The sequence below is a fragment of the Eptatretus burgeri genome, chromosome 12 (genome assembly GCF_056783735.1).
Source record: "Eptatretus burgeri isolate ZD-2024b chromosome 12, Ebu_testis_v1, whole genome shotgun sequence".
Taxonomy (NCBI): domain Eukaryota; kingdom Metazoa; phylum Chordata; class Myxini; order Myxiniformes; family Myxinidae; genus Eptatretus; species Eptatretus burgeri.
In genome coordinates, this window is record NC_140972.1 from 100474683 (window position 1) to 100496423 (window position 21741).

At 46.5% G+C, this 21741-nt stretch overlaps 1 protein-coding gene across 4 annotated transcripts in view; it reads right to left on the minus strand.

Moving 5' to 3' along the window:
• The window catches only part of THOC3 (THO complex subunit 3), a 69553-nt gene that overhangs the window by 21413 nt on the left and 26399 nt on the right, over nt 1-21741 (minus strand). The window contains exons 4-8 of one of the 4 annotated variants that reach the window (XM_085849087.1): nt 16089-16250; nt 14130-14230; nt 11815-11888; nt 10837-10884; nt 10641-10692 (exon numbers count right to left, since the gene is read on the minus strand). In XM_085849087.1, the coding sequence (XP_085705213.1) occupies nt 10642-10692; nt 10837-10884; nt 11815-11888; nt 14130-14230; nt 16089-16250 (436 nt within the window). In that variant the 3' untranslated portion in view covers nt 10641. Of the gene's footprint in view, nt 1-10640; nt 11096-11814; nt 11889-14129; nt 14231-16088; nt 16251-21741 lie in introns of those variants that run through there. The other 3 variants (XR_015050074.1, XM_085849089.1, XM_085849088.1) reach the window with 3 other exon arrangements.

Genomic DNA, 21741 nt, shown 5'->3' on the forward strand with positions numbered 1-21741 from the left:
GTATATGACCCTGTTGCATCTTTCTAGAAACAACATTTCTGTGAACTTGCGAATTGAAAAGCTGCATAAAGGGTCATTAAGTCAAAAATGGTTCATCCGTGACCTTTGACCTTTCTTAAGTACACTTTCCACCACCAATTACATTCTTAAGTTGATGAATGAAACTTATATTGTCTATGGGTAAATTTTAATGTTGGTTTTAGACTTGCACCTTTTATGTTAAATAAATGTCTAATTAGCAGTTAATTAACCTCGTTCTTAAGTACCCTCTCCACCACAAATCCCATTCTTAAGTTCAATTTTCTCATTCAGTGTACTTTCCTCTACCAAATGACACCGGTGTGATATTTGCACCCTTCATGTTGAACAAATACAATTTGGGGTGCGTTTTGGGGTGGCACCCCCAGCCCACCCACCACTGGCGTAACTTAAGAATCGGGTTTTTGGGGTCCCCTAACCTAATTCTACAGAACTGGCACCCGAAACCTACTGCACCTTCCATGTTGAACAAATCTCACCTAGCTCCCAGACTATTACCGAGGTCCCGTCGGTCCAAATGCACAACTACGGCAGCAACGGCCTTTTTAATCACCCAACACGCACCGTGCTAAACCAATGAAGGAAAGGACAAGGACGAGCTGAAACATTCAAAAATAGGGGTATTTATTAACAATAATCGGGGGAACGAGGGAAGCACGTAAGGGAAGAGTTAAACCGACTAAGCAATGCAATCATGTACAAGCGAAGAGCACTTAACAATTCCTACTTACAGACTGGGCCCACAGACACACACATGCACAAATACCCAAAAGAAGTGATGGCCGCGGCCTTTATTCAGCCTTTCAGCTCGGGAGGGAAGGTTAGCGGAAGGGGAGAACCTGTCTCGCACCTCTCCGCCTCGTGCGGTTTTCAACGTCCTGGATCCGGTTTGGCGGGACTCAAACTCGCAACACAGTGCAAGGATGGACGGCAGCTGGCGCGAAGGTGGACCAAACCTAACACCGTCAGGCCAGACGGGATGACCAGGCGACGAGACTCATAAGGCGACCAGGTGACTAGGCGACGAGACCTTCACGTTCCAGCCAGAACGACCTGAACAATTGAACTGGCCAACGCTCCTGCCACGAGCACACAGACTCTCGAACGCTGGTCCAGACAACCACACTTTCTCCTCAGGTGGGAGGGGCTTCTTCCCCTGGCCACTCGCCTCCTCATTGGTCGAACCCATGGTGTGCAATTGCGCTCATCACCCCCGTGATTGGCCGAAAAAGGCGCCAAGTCCGCTGATTGGACCGGGGGGGGGGGCGTGGCGGCAGACCGCCCCTCAAACTAGGAGAGTAACATTGTCCTGCGTGGGCTGCGCCGATTGGCCGACTGACGGCAACCTCGCTCGCACCCCCCCCCCCCGGATTGGGCGAAAGAGACGTCAGGTCCTCGTGAACTCCACCCACGTATGTGCTGACACGCACACGTGCAATGGTGCCGGTGGAGGATGGTGGGAGGAAGCAAAGGCAGGTGTCATCGTTAAAAAGTTGTTGATATAAAAATCCTAACTATCAAAATAACTCTCAGTGCATGAACATTTAATTCCCATTTGACACAGGGGACGGGACCCTAACTGGAAACACTCACTAACTGATATAACTGCTCTATAAGGACCTGAATGTTGAGTCCAGTAAGCTTCCAAATTCGTAACAATATATGTATATATGTATATATGTATATATATATATATATATATATATATATATATATATATATATATATATATATATATATATATATATATTGTTGCGAATTCATGCCCGCGGCATGCGATCGGCCGCTCAACTCGAATGGCGGCCGCCTCGCCCACCGGAATGGACAATTCTGTCGTGACCCTCTCGGAACAACGCCGGGAGCTAGTCACGGGTGGGGGTTTAACCCCACCACGACCGTGCCAATTGCCCACGCACGCAGGATAGGGTTGCTCGCCAAATTTGATCTACCTAAGTACCTGCGCGGATGGTCGACCGGGCGATCGCACCACGCCACAGGCCGACTCTGGACACGAACCGCTTAAGCGGTCCGTTCCGTGCTACAGTGATAACCGAGCGGTGTTATCGTCGGCCTTGACGGTTCCGATTAATTACTGGGCGTATTAAGCCCACTACGAACCCTTTACGTGAAGCAGGATGGAGGGTCAATAAAGAAAATACGAAGTGAAACGGGAAAACAGTTCACACAAAGCACATTTATATTACGCGACACACAGGAAGCACATATATATATGCAGCCAAACAGTCAAAATGCACATATAGCAATTAAAACAAAAGCAACAACGACGCAGAGCTACTACCGACTACGCACACACACGGCAACACTTATACAGTTCTACTTTACAGACTGCGCCACCCACAGACATTTACACAGAACCCAAAAGAAATAGAAGTGGTCACTTCCCTGTGCGCGCACTGAGTCCTTCTCCGCGCCCTCAGCTCCCCGCTCCTCCGGCGTGGTCGGCGAGCTTGTGCTTCGCGCCGGCACGTGTGGCCGTTCGACGCCACGGACAGGGTTTTGGGGAATCAACGGGGTTTTCAGCGCTCTCTCGGTGCGGACGGGGGGGGGGGGAAGAAATCGTCGACACTTGGGGTCGAGAGAGAGAGGAAATGGCGGACGCTCCGTCCCACCAGTGGGGTCTCGGGACCACAACGACTCCGGCGAACCCTCGAACAGGAGCGCTCTCTCTCTCTATATATATATATATATATATATATATATATATATATATATATATATATATATATATATATATATATATATATATATATCTCTCTCTCTCTCTCTCTCTCTCTCTCTCTCTCTCTCTCTCTCTCTCTCTCTCTCTCTCTCTCTCTCTCTCTCTCTCTCTCTCTCTCTCTCTCTCTCTCTCTCTCTCTCTCTCTCTCTCTCTCTCTCTCTCTCTCTCCAAAAGGTCCAAGGCTCATCAGGATCAAGGGCTCCGCAGGGATCAACAGGACGGCAAGAACAGGCTCGCAGGATCAAAAGGCTCAGCAGGAACAACAACAACCACCCTCTTCGCAGATCCACCCCTTGTTATAGCACGGGGCTCCGCCCCGTTGCTCCACCCCCCTTCGAGGCGCTTCGAGAAAGGTCTCGAAGAGGGGCGTTCCTCCTTCCTGGCCGCGTCACACCGCGCATCCACCAATCGGGCGCCAGCTGCCCCACCCCGCTTCTGTCACACTCCTCGGAGAAACAGGCGGGAAAAATCCAAATGCCATTGTTGTGCCTTCTTCTTTCACTCCTTGCGTTCTCGACGGTTTCTAACGCGGAAACCGTCGTAGTGTGGACCGTGGAGGATGGCGTTCGTCAGCGGGGGTAGTGGCGAAGATGGTGGTGGTTGTTGTGAGGGTAATTGTAGCGTGGTTGGCGTTGTGGCGTAGTTGGTGGCGGTTGTTGTTTACGGGGAGGTTTGTCGTTTAAGATAACAATAGAAAAAGAAAAACGGCCATCTCAAAAGAACGCAGCCCGAATTAATCACATAAATTCCCTCTAGACAACGGATTTGGGCTAACTACACATGTACTTAAGAGATATCTCACCTACGGGACCTGAATGGTGGTTTGCGAATTTCCACAGCCATAACAATATATATATATATATATATATATATATATATATATATATATATATATATATATATATATATATATATATATATATATATATATATATATACAGTAATTCCCCGTTTCTCGCGGGGGTTACATTCCAAACCCTCCCGCGGTAAGTGAAAATCCGCGATGAATGGACGCCTCCACAAAACACATTTTAATCTCAATTAAACACATAAAGAAAACATTTGAAGCATAAAAATGCTTACTGTAAACTCAGTAACGTTGCAAAAACATTGTGATGGGCAGTTGCTGGCGTTGTTTCTTCATGGTGGTGAGGAGAGTTTAAGAGGTTTCCATTCCGCCATCAATAGCGTTCTTGAATTGCAACGCCCGAACCATAGAGGGATCCCATGCTTCAGCCATCCCCTGAAATTCTTTGGCCGTTTTCACCATTGTTACTAAGCGTTCAAGTGATAGGCCTTCGTCGTCGTGCTCCTGTGATGGATCAGATTGTTCCTCCTCCTCCTCGCATGCAGACTTCGTAAGCTCAGCCAAATCCTTGTCCGTTAATGGATCAGAGTTGGTTTCGATGAGGTCATTCACTTCGTCGTGCGTTATGTCGTTGAATCCTCCTCCTAGAATCTTCGCCAGCTTGACCACCTTATCGATTGCCGAATGGTGAATTTCGTCTGGAGAAAAGGCCTTGTATTCGTGGACGCATTCTGGCCACAGCTTCTTCCAACAGGCGTTTAAGGTTTCTTTTTTCATTTCTTGTAGAGCCTTCTGAATTATTTGGAGACAAGTTGCTATCGTGAAATCACGCCAATACGCCCTCAGAGAAAAATTGTCGTCGGAATCCATGGCCTCCACGAGGTGCTGCAGCGCGTTGCGAATGTAAAGCGCTGATGTTGGCTTTGTCCTTCTTGATGTAGCGTATGGTCGATTCATTCAAACCGTAATGGCGCCCAACCGTGGCAAACGTTTTTCCTTTGGGCGGCATCGTAGGGCTTGGAGAAAAAAAAAAACGTAGAAAATATCTGTGTCGTTCACAAGCGAAACACTCAAGACAGCGAGAGTGCGCCTCGTGGGCAGCAGCCAATCAGCGCCAAGGAGAAATGAATAGCGCGCTCTCCGTCTTTGTTCCGTGCGCTGTCGACAAACATACAAAAATTTTTTTGTTTGTTTTATTATGAAGATACTTTCGAGCGCCACGCGTTATAATTTATTGTTTAAATAATTTATATTTTATATATTATTACCACGATGTACCGGGGAAATCCGCAGAAAAAAATTAGTTATGTTCCAAGGGAAAACCCGCGATGAACCGGGGGCGCGATAGGTGAACCGCGATGAAGCGGGGGTTGACTGTATACCCATATATACACGCACGCACGCGCACACACGCACGCATGCACGCACACTGTTACAGTTGTGGAAATTCACAGAACACCATTCAGATTCCCCAAAGATCAGTTATGTCGATAAGTGTGTGTCCAGGTTAGATTTCCCCACCGATGTAGAACGGGAATTATTCACGTGCCGGGCTGTGAACCTTTGAGGTTCTGTGAACCAGAGGGCTGTGAACCAGAGCGACCCCTCCCCTCGGGGCTATAAAAAGGCGCGTTTCGACACCAAGACCAGAGTTGGTCAGGGGAGGCAGTCAAGTTGGTGAGTCCAAACGGTGGTTGTTTGTCGGGGGAGTGGAGTTCGTCCGTCATTGGAGCCAGCCAAGTCACCAAGTTCTTGGTCGTTGTTGGCCATTGGAGTCAGCAGCAAAGTCGCCAGCCGGAGAGAGGTCGCCGGCCAGCAACATAACAGTACGGGCGATCAAGCCCCGAGTCGGTCGAGCGACGCTGAGGAGTGAGCGGGCTCTTAAAGAGCATCAACTCGTAAAGAGCAAGGCCCGTTCGCTCCTCTGAAGCGTCGTCGGCCAGGCCCGATCGACCAGGCCGCGCTGCTCGGCCCTGGACCAACCAAGCCGCCGTTACATCAGCTGCCGCTTTGACAACAAAGACATACGGAGGGTCGCCGACAAAAAGATCCATCGAGTCGCCTCAAGGGCGACAAAGGTAACCTGCACGGCCTCGCGGAGCTCCTTCGGTCATCCCAGCTCCCAGGAACATTAAAGGCTTACGAGCCCAGCGCTATCTTTCCTTTCTGGGGTTTTTGCATGAAAGTCTGTGACGCCTTGTCCATAAGTAGAATTGTTGCAAGTGCAATAAGTGCATGTACGTAATACATCGATATTGGCTGTAGGTTTTTGCTCATGTCTTGTCCCCAACCCCCCATTCATTGCATACTGTACGTGTTAAAATAAATGTCCCCATTGTTGAAATCTGACCTGCTCGTTGCGTCCTTTCCTGCCATAATTGCGTTCGGAATAAATAGCTGGCTGAATAATAGCCGATAAAACGTACATCTGGTCCGACGGGGCTTGGCAATCGCAAACGGAACGAGCTGCTTAAAGCGGCACGTTTTCGTGCAGGCTGCTTTGAGGTGTAAATCCCCGGCATTTCTGTCTGCGCGAATAATTAGCTACATCAACAATTCGGCGATCGACCCTGAAGGGCGTGGACAGAAGAGTTGGCTGGTTTATAGTGTGGTGAACAACACCCGTAGCTGGGTTTCGGCGTTGATCCAAAAAGCTGTGACTCGATTGCTCGTTCGGTGGGCGCGTGTGGCCGCAATTGAGCGAAAGGCGGTGGCCCGCACGCCGAACGGGCGAGAATCCACAACAATATACAGACAGTGTAACCTCGATTAACCGCCCCCCTTTTAACCGCCACCCTCGCCTTCCGCCTGGAAATCAGGGTTTCCCAATTTCCATAATGCATTTTTCAATTAAGATCCGCCACCGCCATCCGCCAATGCTTTCCCAGTACACAAGTACTTATAACAATGAAAAACACCCTTGTTTATCCGCCAGCGCTAACCGCCAGCGATCGCCAGAACTTCACCACATCACGAATATTGTGCAATCATCTAAAAATAACCTTCGTCATCATTGGTGAATGGTCAGCGGCAGCACGTGCTAGTCCCGTCTGCCTCACGTCGTGCATTGAGACTGTTCAGTTCAAAGATTTTGTTCAGCATGTCTGGAAGAAAGAGGCCTAGATTGTGTTTAACACTCGATCAGAAGCGCATGATATGTGAATACGCAAAGGAGAACTCGTCTGCGAGCCAGCAAGAGATTGCTAATCATTTCTTTCATAGTCACTGGGGAAGACCTCACCGATGAGGAAATTGTTGAACTTGCGCGCAGACACCACAGATGGCGATGATGATGCCGCCGATGACGTTGAAGTGCCACGCCCACCTTCATCCATTGAGGCCAAAGCCGCAATCGATCTCATGTTCAGGTACCTTGAGGCCCACTCGTCATCCACTGATTCGAGTTTGAAGGTGGTGTGCCGGTTGCAGTTTGAGATTGACATCATCAGCCTAGGCCTATGTTGACAAGTTCTCAATAGCCTTCTTTGTGCGTAGCTCATGGTGGTCATGTCCTGTTTCACAGGATGGACAGTTCTATTATGTTTTAGGTAGACCTTTCCATTTCATCAGTACTGTAATTTGATTAGTGTGTTCAGTGGTAATCAAAACACTTGAACAGATTGTAATTTACGATCTTCAGTTCCATATCATGGCATAAGCAAATGATATGCACAATACCTATGAGCCCATGACTTTGAGCTCTGTTTTTTTTTTTAAACATGTCAGCAGAAACAAATAAAGTACGTACATGTGAATAGGCCTGTGTCTGGCATACATGTAGTTTCCATGTTATATATTTTTGTTATCCATTTCTTATCCCTTGATCCAAATAGGATGGAGTAGAATGTAAAATAAACTTGAAAGACTGTTGAAACGTGCCCCCAATAGATCAATTCTGGCGCACGTGGATGCCTGTGTAGTGGCAGGGACAAACCGTGACATTGATATCGGACATCTGAATCCCTTCCAGCAACCAGCCATTCACCCGCCACCCTCGCATAACCGCCATATAAGACCGTGTCCCAGCGCTGGCGGTTAAACGAGGTTTCACTGTATACACACATATACACACACACGTGTATATGTGTATATATATATATATATATATATATATATATATATATATATATATATATATATATATATATATATATATATATATATATATATATATATATATATTGTTACGGCTCTGGAAATTTGCATGACACCATAAAGGGCCCTCAGGTGAGATATATCGGTAAGTTCATGTGTAGTTAGCCCAAACCCGTTGTATAGAGGGAATATATATGTGATCCAGTCAGGCTGCGATTCTTCAGTTAGTCGTTTTTCTTTTGCTGTCGTTAATTTGGTGCAAGAACAACAACGAACATCGCGACAACCAACATCTCAACGATCACGCCATTCACTACGCGACGCCAACAATCACGCCATTCACACCACGACGCCACCTTCCACAACTACACTACCACATCTTCGCCACTCGCCATTCAATGAGCACCGTACGGTCACGATCTCCGCGGGACGGATGAAATGGAGCGGAGCGGCAGCTTGAATATCTCCCGCCAAGATCTCCCACCCAAAACGCCCACGCTTTGGCATGGGGGAGGTGCGATTTGAGCCAGAGGTCAAAGGTGAAAAAAGGTGGGGGCCTGATTTTGGGGGAATAATTCCTTGGCCCCGAGCCAAAACTGACTTTCCTCGTCCCCCGCACGGCGCAGGGAGGGGGGAACGAGAGGGCACGCCCCTTTTTGGGAAGCTTCCAGAAGGGAGGTGGAGCCAGAAATGGGGCGGGGCGAAGGGCGGAGCCCCACCCTACAAAAGGCGTGGGCGTGGAGAGGCTCGCGTTCGAGTTGGGTCGGTTGTTCCCTTGTCCCGGTTGGAGTTGGGCTCTTGTTCGGTCGGTTGTCGAGGGGTGGAGAGTCCTTGCTCTTGGTGTGTGCATCGGATCGCCCTGGGAGAAGCTCGAAACCCGGAGAGGCTCGAGACTGTCGGAGCAAGGATCGTACTGTGCATCGTCCGTTCTGTTTGTGGTTCGGTTGAGCACGGGGCTTCTCAAGCTAGTCGGTGCAGTCCCTGGACGGAGTGCCTGCCATTCCCCACCCCGTCCGCACCGAGATAGCAGCGAAACCCGGTCCAGTTCCCCCAAAAACCCCATCCGAGCTGTCAGGCGGACGACGCGAGCTACGCACGGCACGAGCTCGGTGCACCACGCCGGAGGGACTCGAGGCTGCGGTCGCCAAGGCTGGACGACGCGCCCAGGGAAGTCGCGACTTCTTTTCTTTTGGGGTTTTTGTGTAAATGTCTGTGGGTGGCGCCAGTCTGTGAAGTAAAACTGTGTAAGTGTTGCCGTGTGTAAGTCCTATTCGGTAGTAGATCTGCGTCCGTGCATTGCTTTTGTATCTTTACCACTGCATACGTGTGTTTCTTTGGTTTTATTGTATTCCTGTGTATTACTTTTGGTGTATTACTGTATTATACGTGCCTTCCGTGCTGCCGTGTGGTGCAGAATAAATGTGCTTGTCCAATTGTTCCTGCTTTGCTTCGTCTCCTTCTTATAATTGTCTCTCCATCCTGCATCACGTAAGGGATTCGTAGTGGGTTTCAACATCCCGGTAATTAATCGGAACCGTCAATGCCATCGATAACTCCGCTCGGTGATCCCTGTAATACGGAACGAACCGCTTAAGCGGTTCGTGTCCGGAGTCAGCCTGTGGCGTGGTCCCATCCCTAGGCAGATTACCCGTGCGAGTACCATAGGTATATCGACTTTTGGCGATTTACCCTATCTCGCGTGGGTGGACTGCGGACTGGGTGGTGGTGGGTTTAAACCCCCAGCCATGACTGGCGGTAGTCCCAGGAGGGTCACGACTGAATTGCACGTTCGGTGGGCGAAGCGGCCGCTATTGGTTACACGCGGTCGTTCGCACGCTGGCGGGCGCGAATTCGTAACAATATATATATATATAATATTTATATGTACAGTAAACCCTCACTGTCCACTTGGGTTACGTTACTCAACTTCTGCGAACAGCGAAATCACGAATGGTGAAGAATTTATAACATGCAAGTCAATGAGATACGTTCCAGCCTCCCAAAATAAGTCCAAAAATCATAAATATATATTTTTAAAAGACATTTAATTGAAAAATAAGAACAATTCAGTAAAATAAGATAAAAGCCGGGAGGCGACGATGGTTCATGGGCATTATTGAACACGAGAGGTACAATTGAGTTAGTGGAAGCTTTTGAGGAAGCCCTACCGTAAAAACCTATCTCTACCGTCAAAATTGACCAAATCAAATCGGATTTTTTTATATGTTGTACTTATGGGCATTACGCACAGCTTCGAGGAAATGAAATCGTGAGAAAAAAAAACAGAGACAAAAAAGTTCAAGTGGGCGTGGCTCCACCCACAAGGGCCGTAGGACGACCGTCATACAAAAAGACACAACGAGACCATGATATCCAGCTTGTGTCCAAGTTTATTCAAGATCGCATCAAACGTCACGGAGCTATGCTCTGGAGAGAGTCACAGACAGACACACAGACACAACAAAAATAGTGGTCACTGCTGGCGCCCACGAACCAATAGAGGTCACTGCTGGCGCCCGCGAACCAAAAATAAGTAACATTTACCATCAATAAGAAGACAATACTACTTTGGTGGGTAGCCCCGGTCAGTTCTGCTTGAACATAGCCATGGCACGGACGTAGCCGATCGATCTCCCAGGAGTGACCCAAAATCCCCCGCATCTATTATGGTGTTTAACTTATGATGCTCTTGCCTTTGTGGAGCCTTTGTGGAGATATATTATGTTGATCTTGCCCTAATTTTATCATTACATTTACGAATGTAATGAATAGTGGACTCATTGACGTTGTAGTATTTCGCCAACACAGTAACACGTGCACCACTCTCGTCGATCTAATATTTTCACTTTTTTCACTTATTTTATTCTGCTCTTCTGAGCAGATGCACCACTTAATGGATGTTTTGAACCCATGATTAAATGAATGGGATACAAAGTTTTATCACAATAAAATACGCACCTCACCAACCGCCAAACAGCCAGAAGACAATGATGCGGCGGTGCGGCAGATGCTGGAAGACGCAGAATGTAAGTTTACAAGTTGTTTTGTTTTCCGGCAATACGGTACAATTATAATTTAACACATAATGTTAAATGAAGGAAAATATTGTTATCCAAACATTGAAAGTGTTAAAAAAAAATTCTGAAATACAAACGAGTTCAGAGTGGGCAGGGTATATTTTGTCCACGCTGGGAGGATGTTCCTGGAAGACGCAGAGGGCAAATTTTTATATTTTTCGGCAATACAGTATAGTTATGCTTTAACAGGTAATGTTAAATGAATAAAAATATTGTTATCCAAGCATGAAAAGTGTTTAAAAAAAAATTATGAAAACCGAAGGAGCTTGAAGTGGGAAGAGATCATTTTTCCCGCAGATACGCAGGAGTATCAGCGTGGACGGAGAGAAAGGGTGTCTAAAATGTAAGCACAGATACACGAAATAGCGGATGGTGAAGTTGACTGTGTATGTATATATATATACATATATACATACACACACACACACACACACACACACACACACACACACACACACACACACACACACACACACACACACACACACACACACACACACACACACACACACACACACACACACACACACACACACACACACACACACACACACACGAGCCTGGTGTTGGCTTAGTGGTTAGGGTGGCGGCTTGGGATCCCAGTGTCCTGAGTTCAAGCCCCGTTGGCTGCTGAATTAACACCAGGGGGTTGACTCAGCCTGTCATCCTTCCGAGGTCGGCGAAATGAGTGCCAGTGTACTGGTCCGGGTGTATGCCCTGGTTAGAATAGGTGTACCATATCCCTGTGTGTCGTAAGAGGCGACCAGGGTTGGCGTCAGGAAGGGCATCCGGCCATAAAACATTGCCTCAAGAAAAAGCCAAACCCCTGCACAGCAGGGAAAAATGGCTGTAAAAACGTAAAAAAACACACACACACACACACACACACACACACACACACACACACACACACACACACACACACACACACACACACACACACACACACACACACTTTATATAGATAAAGAGATTATACATATACTGCATATATCGAGAAGGACCCACGCACATCTCTCACCATTGAATGGAGGGAATAACGAATCAGCACTCACCTCATCAATGAAACCCAGGTGGCTAGGATTATATAAATAAATCGACTCCTCCCATGCTCTTCCAGCCAAATAAGCTGTATAAAGCAACCAAGAAGTTCTACACAAGGTTAGCGTTTTGTTATTTCAAACCCTTCCCAGAATTCCTCCATAACTATAAAGACATTCACAAATAGTACACACATGAGAATCTATTTATCTATCATCAAACATTTGTATTCTCATGTTCGAACCCTTTTAGATGAACATTATATATGTATATATATATATATATATATATATATATATATATATATATATATATATATATATATATATATATATATATATATATATATATATATATATATATATATATATATATATATATATATACATATGCATATACATATGCATATACATATACATATACTAATATATATATATCAAACCTTTGTATCGATATCGCTATTTGAAACGTTTGTATTGATATCTATATCAAACGTTTCTACATTTCTATAATCAAACATTTATATTGATTTCTATATGTCTACATCAAAAGTTTGTATCGATTTCTATTTATCTATATCAAACGTTTGTATCGATATCTATATATCTATAATCAAACATTTCTATCGATTTCTATATCTCTAAAATCAATCGTTTAAATATATCTACATCAAATGTTTGTATCGATATCTATATAGCTTTCTGAAACGTTTGTATTGATATCAATATATATATCAAATGATTCTATCGATATCTATAGATCTATAATATAATCAAACGTTTCTATCAATTTCTACATATTGTTGCGAATTTGCGCCCGCCGGCGTGCGGACGGCCACGCGACTCAATCGCGGCACGTCGCCCACCGGACGGACAATTCAGTCGTGACCCTCTCGGACCAACGCCGGGAGCGAGTCACGGGTGGGGGTTTAACCTCACCACGATCGTGCCAGTTGCCCACCCGCGCAGGATAGGGTTGCTCGCCAAATTCAACCCAAGTACCTGTGCGAATGGTCGACCGGGCGATCGCACCACGCCACAGGCCGACTCCGGACACGAACCGCTTAAGCGGTCCGTTCCGTGCTACAGTGATATCGTCGGCCTCGACGGTTCCGATTAATTATCGGGCGTATTAAGCCCACTACGAACCCTTTACGTGAAGCAGGATGGAGGGTCAATTAAAAGGAAGGAGACGAAGCGAAACGGGAAAACAGTTCAACACAATGCACATTTATTCCGCGGCACACGGAAAGCACATATATACAGCCACAATAATCAAAATGCACATATGAAGCGAAAGCAAGAGTTAAACCGAATACACGTACACACGGCAACACATATACAGTTCTACTTTACAGACGGCGCCAACACACATTTACTCAAAAGCAAAGGAAAGAAGCCACCCTCATAGACAAGTAGGCAGACGGGGCCCGTGGTCCTTTATGGCGTGGGACTTGGCAGACCGAACGAGTCCCACGAGACCTTTGCAGGTTACCTGCACCTTCGCGGTGCGATGGTGGGCGAGCTCTCTCCGGCGCTCCTTGTACGAACGCGCAGGTCCACGCGACACAGCTGGCAGAGCGGCGCCTCCAGTCCGCGTCCCCTCCGCGACATCCGGACTCTCCACCGACTGCAAGCTCCAACGAGCGGGTCGCTCTACAGACCGCTTCTCCAAGACCCAGACGGGCAGAAGACCATGAACCGCCGACTGACACTGACACTCTCATCGACCGCCCTGACCTGATCTCCTCTGACCTGACTTCCTCGCAGTGGCGGCTCCGTGCGCCCTTTTATTTCCCCGGCACCCCGCCCCTCCCTTCGTGGCACGCGGGGGGGGGGGGGGGGGCGGGAACATTCCACCAGAGAAATCGGGGTGGGAGTTGAGTTCCTACCGTCATTCTTGTTTACCACGGAAATCGGGGTGGGAGTTGTTGTTGTTCCCCTTTTGTGTTCGTGGAGATGTTGACGATTGCTGGCGGAGTGGTGAGGATGGCATGGTTGTTGAGGCAGGTGTGGTTGTGGTTGTTGTGAAGCGGCATTGTGGTTGGTGGTTGTGTGATGGCGGTTGAGAAGTGGTTGGTACAAAATAAAGATAGAACAGAAAAACGCCAAACTCAAAGCGTCGCAGCCCAAATTAATCACATAAATTCCCTCGAGACAACGGATTTGGGGCTAACTGCACATGTACTTAGAGATATCTCACCTACGGGCCCTTCATGGTGTAATGCGAATTTCCACAGCCGTAACAATATCTATATCAAATGTTTGTATTGATACACAATTTGAGCAAGCATCGATTCCCATCTTTAATATCACACACCAGTTATTACCTGTTTCTACCTCTGCAATGTCAATGAAGTGATCTTCTGATGCTGACGCCAACATCTTCCCATCATAGCTAAAGCTTAATGTCCGTACTGGCCAGTCCAGCCTGAGAAACACAGTAGTATCACAACATAACATATTCAACTGTGCTCAAGCCTGCAACTCGAATGAATAAAATACAATGTACGTGTTTCAATAAAACCATCAAACTGCTTGAATCCACAATATCGAGGTTTGCATGATTAAGATGTTCAATATTTTTTACTCAGGCTTACAGAATGGCCGAGAAGTACACACATTTTCCTCCATGCTGTCTAGAGCCTGGGTTTGGATCCCGTCCCAGCTATAAACTGTCATCCCGGTGATTCACAGGCAGGGTGATTAATCAATGTGTGCCATCCCTCAGATAGACGTTAAAATGGGCGTCCCTTCTGCCAACCTTCTTTAATGGACGTTAAAGATCCCACGGGATCCTTTGTGAAAGAGGCAAGCTATCGCCAGCATCATGAACATGAAAAATGTTTGTAATAACCAGCAGAGGGCATTCATTGCATCATTTTACAGCAATCACTCAGCTAATGATGTTACCCCACAGCCGTGATGTACGAGGAAGAAGTATTTTTACTCAATATAAAACAGAGGCACTTGTCACGTAATCGTAAAAATCCATTCTTATGATATAATTTTTGAATGTTGCTGACATAGTTTAAGACTCGACTAAAACAAATCCCGAGAAAAAAAAAAAAAAAATCGGACGTTTCTTCAGACCAAAAAAAAAAAAGCATTTTAAATAACTCAATAGATGTGCGGCTTTGGGACCTGTCCCCTTGGGGGATTGCTTATTCGTAAGGTCCATTCAACTTGTTTGCATTTTTTTAGAGGTCCCTTGAGGTGTTCTGAATGAAATTGGGAGAAATCTGGGGGAAAATGAATGGCTCTCTGCTGCTATTTTGTGAGATGCAAGCATACTATATGGGACCCCTTTGAAAGGTCTTCTTGGCTGCAGGGAGAGGGGTGTGGGCCTGTCCACCATCCAAAAACACTCAAATCTAGAAAATGTAGCATGGGTAAAGCGACTGAGGCCACCCTCTGTAAAACCAAGTAATTCTCTGTTCGTCTAATTAAATAATTGAAAACGGCCGGGACAAGTTTGCATGCGTGTTCTGGTAAGGGCAGGTGATGGGCACAAAATAATTCCCCGCTCATCCACCCCCCCACCCCCAGCGAGAATGGGGAGACGACTTCTAATTTTTGCCTGTACACGGAGCAGATGCAAGTGGTTTAACCACTTGTGGTAGAGGGAGCAGGTATTAACACGTTTTTTGGCTCCCAGAGGGCACGGGTGTTACTATTACTAAAAGGAGGAGTGTTCGCCCATCCTTCACGCGAAGAAGAATCAGGGCCTCGAGCTTTAAGGTCACAGTACATGCTGTTGTGGAATCATAAAAATGGTACCGTTAGAAAGGTAATAATAGAGTTACTTGGTTGGAAAGCGAATAATCCATTTACTTGGGGAAATAATTGTCCGTTTAATGCCCATTTTAAAAGCCAATCTTTATGTGATTGAAGAAGAAGAAACGGGAATCGGAGCTTAATGCAGCACTTCCATCGGAAGCATCTATTACTCTACAACAGCAGGAACACTTTGGAAGGAAACCAAAGGAGCCCAACCGTTTTACCCATAAAGGTTTAAGTTTTTAAGTTTTAGCAAAAATCAAATGATGCATCACGTGAGGACCACACAGCGAGTTATAATGGAATGTCTCAATGTAGGTCTTCCTTCTTGCATCACACTCAAAAGGTTCTAAATCTTAAATGTTTTATCACATGTTCTCATCATGTCTTTGCCTTTTGCAGTACATATATTTCATACATATGGAAATAAGGCAAAGATTTTGGAAAGAAATCAATCTTTTCTGGAAACAGTACCTATTACTAAATGAGCATTTGTAAAGATACTGTACCTGGACAAACAACGAACACAGACAAGCTCACGGATGTCCCAAAGGCTTACAAGTGCGTCTGCACTGCCCACGGCAAAGTATTTTCCTGTTGGATCAAACTTTATGCAGATGCAGTTCGAAGGGTGAGCATTCATTGACTGGATCGATTTCAACTCTGGGTAACTAAGACAGACAGAGAAGAAATGGTAAACTTAGCAAAATAAAACATAAAGATGGAAACATGACTGAATTCATGGATAATATAGGTTGTCCTTTCTCAACCTTCAAACAACCATTCCATCATACCATGATACACGCCTTCAACCATTCCATCATACGTGCCTTCAACCATTCCATCATATCATGATACGTGTGGAGAGATTGTATATCTCCCAAGCTGAGAATAGCCATTTGTTAGCAGAATTACTTTTAAAAATCAAAAGTAAAAGAAAGAGCCAAAAGCATTCATTATAGTGTACTCTTAACAGCTGCAGTTCTTGGCTGTGTTAAAAGCCAAAGCATGTAGTCTCTTTCTTTGTGACATGGTTAAGCAACTGGCTTTTTATTGCCCTTGTAAAAACCTTGAGCCAAGAGAAGCCCGATCGTAAATCAACCTTGAGCCAAGGAAGCTTGGTCATAAACAAACCTCGAGCCGAAGGAAGCTCAATCGTAAATCAGTGCCATTTGACACAGCACAACAGCTACTTCCACTTTCCAAAGAGTGGAATAAGGAAAGGAAGGTAAAGGCTCTTAAAAAGTAAGCCGTCTTCCTGACTCCCTGGCCGGATAATGACCAAACCAGATAGCTTTTAGAGCCCAAAGGGAGGAAATCAGCACCAGGCTTTTACCCCTTGGAGGAAATTGATCTTTGGGAAACAAAGTCTCAATAGAAAACAGTGACGGGAGCTGGGCCAATCTTGAAACCAGATGGTCCCACAAGGGGCAGGACAAATTGTATAAAAGGCAAGCCAGAGTGCCAAGCTAGCAGAATTTGATTGAGCTTGACTACTGTGGGTATTGTGTCTCTCTATATCTCTCCATGTATACATGTTTGGTGTGAATTAAAGCTCTTCTCTACCAAGACCATACGTGTGGACAGCGCTCGATCTCAATCAGCACGCTACCGTGGTCTCAACATATGCGCCTTCAACCATTCCATCACACCATGATACGTGCCTTCAACCATTCCATCATACCATGACACATGCCTTCAACCATTCCATCATATCATGACACACGCCTTCAACCATTCCATCATACCATGACACACGCCTTCAAGCATTCCATCATACCATGACACACGCCTTCAACCATTCCATCATACCATGACACACGCCTTCAAGCATTCCATCATACCATGACACACACCTTCAACCATTCCATCAAACCATGACACACGCCTTCAACCATTCCACGACACACGCCTTCAACCATTCCATCATACCATGATACACGCCTTCAACCATTCCATCATACCATGACACACGCCTTCAACCATTCCATCATACCATGACACACGCCTTCAACCATTCCATCATACCATGAGACATGCCTTCAACCATTCCATCATACCATGATACACGCCTTCAACCATTCCATCATACCATGATACATGCCTTCAACCATTCCATCATACCACGACACGCCTTCAACCATTCCATCATACCATGACACATGCCTTCAACCATTCCATCATCCCATGACACACGCGGCTGCATGTCCCAATCGCTTCACATCGCCACTGCCCATCTTCCCCATCCATTTTCCTCCACATTCTCTTGTGTATTTGTGTGAGGTAAGGAGTGAAGGAAAGACTGCTTTCCTTTTCTCCATTCATTACTTTCATTTTTAAGTTCTTCTTGTTTTCTTCTTTGCCCCTGAGTGAATGATGGCCAAGTCTTTTGTTTAACTGAGATTGAGGGAATATGTATCATTGCTAAATCTGCTTTTATGCACCTTTTTGCTTTCTTGCTTATAAATATTTGCTTTTAAATGATTGCTTCCGTGTGTGTGTGTGTGTGTGTGTGTGTGTGTGTGTGTGTGTGTGTGTGTGTGTGTGTGTGTGTGTGTGTGTGTGTGTGTGTGTGTGTGTGTGTGTGTGTGTGTGTGTGTGTGTGTGTGTGTGTGTGTGTGTGTAATAAATAATTGCTTGTTGCTTTTTCCAATGTGTCTTGGTTGCGTTTTCCTTTATTGGTCCGACAGTACACAAGTGAGGTTAGACGGGACGTTCTACCCCAACAATTTGCTTTGTCAACCAGCACACACTCACTGTAACGCTCGGCAGTAATCCGAGTATACGCTGAAGGCACTGACCCCGATTAGCTGGCCGTCCACAGGTAAAGTGTCACGTGAAGTAGTGCAACCCTGCCCAGATTGGCCATGCCAATCGGCTTTTGTGGTTGCTTAGCAACCTGCCAGTGCACGGAGTTCTGTTCCCGGCAGCCTCAGGACCAGGCTTTCGGGAGGGATCAAGTGCTTCCCTTCGTGGCAAGCCTCAAACCCCAGATCCATGACAGTATCAAAATGGAGATTTGTATGGAAACACATTAGTGAATTTTATTTTTATCTTCTCATTCAACAGTTTTAATTCAGACCCAATCAATCACCCTCCCGTCGATGTCCTCACAAACAGCACTCATGCTCAATGCACTCTGATCTTCAAGGCCACCAATGACGTTTCGTAGGCCTTGGTGGCAGGTGCTACTTAGGAAACTGGCTATTTTGGCAAAACTATGTTCGTGGCAGACGACTCATAGTTGTAGTAATGGAACATCCTCCAACACCAATATAATAAATGGTCTATATTTCTTTCAATGGCCAAGAGTCGATATTTCTCATCTTTATGGATATCAATGAGCAGTAAGAGCTGCAGTTCTATGTGCAGACGACATCAGGTTGTGGCTCACATATCAAGCAAACTTCATTGGAGTGGAGTGGCTGATTCACTGATACTGACCAGAAACACAAAGATGGGAAATACTTGGAATATACTGTTGGAAACTAGAATATGGAACACCTTGACAGTCTCCAGAAGCAAGGGTGTCAGCAACCATAACCCCCTCTCCATTCCTATTAATTGAAGCTAAGAAATGGAAGGCTAAACATCGTCAGGATATCGACCGCAGGATTGCAGAACACACACTTCTGCATGCAAGGACGGACTGTGTGGCAGCTGAGGTTAGCTACTACAGGAAGTGTTTCCTTCACTTTACTTGTTTCCTATATAAAGAACCTAAATCAGCTGTATATTCAGACTCAGTTGCACATGAGGGGTATGTTAATAGTCATCAAGCATGGTTTGGATTCCTCAGTGAAGGGAAAAATTATAAATACCATGTCCAATTGATTACTTTTATTGGGGTTTTTCTTTTTACGTACCAAAATAAGTTTCGAGAAATTGGAAATGTACACTCGCCAGGGAAGGTCACTGAATATCTACCTTTTTCAACTTAAAGTTGAAAAATAGGCAAGCAGCAGCTTCTTCACTCTCTGCACATCTGGATAAAATCACAAGCTGGTCCAACACGTGGAACATGCCTTTCAATCCTGATAAATCTCACACTCTCACTATGTCTCTACAAAAGGACTATCTGGGAACCCCCCCCCCACCCCACCCATCTACTTTCTCAACAATCCTCTGGAAAAAGTTCTTTCTTTCAAGCTTCTGGGTCTCACTATCTGTCATGATCTTTCCAGGGAAAGCCACATTTCCGAGCTGGCCTCCAAAGCCAGTCGCTGACTGGGAATCCTCCGTCGTGCAATGTCCTTCCTCGGCCCACCTGAGCTCCTGACCACAAACAAAGCTTTCGTCTGCAGCCTGAGGGAGTACTGCTCTCCCCTCTGGGCTGATGCTCCTGCCTCTCACCTTTCTCAGCTTCACGCTGTGGAAACAAAGGCATTTCGGATCATTGGTATCTCTCGAGATGAAGCTGAGTCTTTGGGTCTCTCACTGCAGGCAGGTCGATGGTCTTTCTGTCTTCTACAGTCTCCTCTCTGGCCTCGCCCCCCCCCCAACTGTGTCTGAGATATGTCCCCTCCCCCCATATTTCCACAGGGTGCTCAAGGTCTGCCAACAACCCTCTTCTGGTAAAACTACCAAAATCATGAATCACTGCTCATCTTCACTCTTTCATTCCTCTTTTTCCACACCTTTGGAACAAACTCCCATGCTCTCTTCAATCCCATTCTTCCCTCCAGGTCTTCAAAATAGCTGTTCACCACCACCTCTTCTCGTCCCCTATCCAAATCCTCGATCTGTTCTACCCCCGTTAATCCACCCCAAACCCACCTCCTTCAAATTCGCTGCTTTCCTTCCTGAAAGTCTCTGTAATGTCCATCTTGTATCCCCTGCGTACCCCTCCCCATCCCTCTCCCTTCCACAGATCTCCTCATGTCTCTGTTCCACACCATCTTTATTCCTTCCCTCTGCCACCCTCTAGTCTCCTGCTCCCCTTGTTGTACGTTCTTTGTGTTTGCAATCATGAGCCTCAACAGTGTATCCCCCCCAAAAAATAAAAATAAAAATAAAAGAAGTACAACATCATATTGTTACGTTTGTCCGGGAGAGGGGAGGGGGGCAGGAATCACCTTGGAACAGTTACAAATGTATAGCTTAGTATGTTTCATGTTCAGGTAGGTAGTTTAGCCATCTCATTGTATTGTTGCGAATTCGCGCCCGCCGTCGTGTGATCGGCCGCTCGACTCGAATGGCGGCCGCCTCACCCACCGGAACGGACAACTCAGTCGTGACCCTCTCGGAACAACGCCGGGAGCGAGTCACGGGTGGGGGTTTAACCTCACCACGATCGTGCCAATTGCCCACCCGCGCAGGATAGGGTTGCTCGCCAAATTCGACCTACCTAAGTACCTGCGCGAGTAGTCTACCGGGCGATCGTACCACGCCACAGGCCGACTCTGGACACGAAACGCTTGAGCGGTCCGTTCCGTGCTACAGTGATAACCGAGCGGTGTTATCGTCGGCCTCGACGGTTCCGATTAATTACCGGGCGTTTCAAACCCACTACGAACCCCTTACGTGATGCAAGATGGAAATTCAAACAAAGGAAAGGACGCAGCGAAAAGGGGAACAAGTTCACACAATGCACATTTATTTCACACAGAAGGCACATAAGGCAGGTATATCCAGCAAAATAAAAATGCACATAAAACAGTTAAAACAATAGAAGCAAATGCAGAGCTACAACCGACGAAAACCGACACACGGCAACACTTAAAACAATACTACTTGACGGACGGCGCCACCACAAGCATTTATACAAAAAGCAAAGGAAAAGGAAAAGAAGTTGCGACTTCCCTTTTCGTGGCCGGTGAGTCCCTCTCCCACGACCGTCAGCGTGGTCGCGCCTGGCCCCGACCTCTCTCGCGGCCATCGAACCCTCTCCTGCACTCTTCGTCCGGACGTGCAGGTCCACCTCACAACCGGCGCTACCGCGTCTCCCGTCCGTGCCTCCGTTCACAGGTCGCTTGCCAAGCCGGGAGCGCAGGACCTCTTCCCCCGACAAGACAAGCAGACAGGAAGCCTCGAAGACAACTTCTCTCTTAGGAGACAGGAAGCCTCGAAAAACCAACTCAACTTCTTTAAGGACCGTGTTGTCCGCCCTTTTGTAGCGCGGGGCTCCGCCCTTCGCCCCGCCCTGTTTTCGGCCCCGCCTCC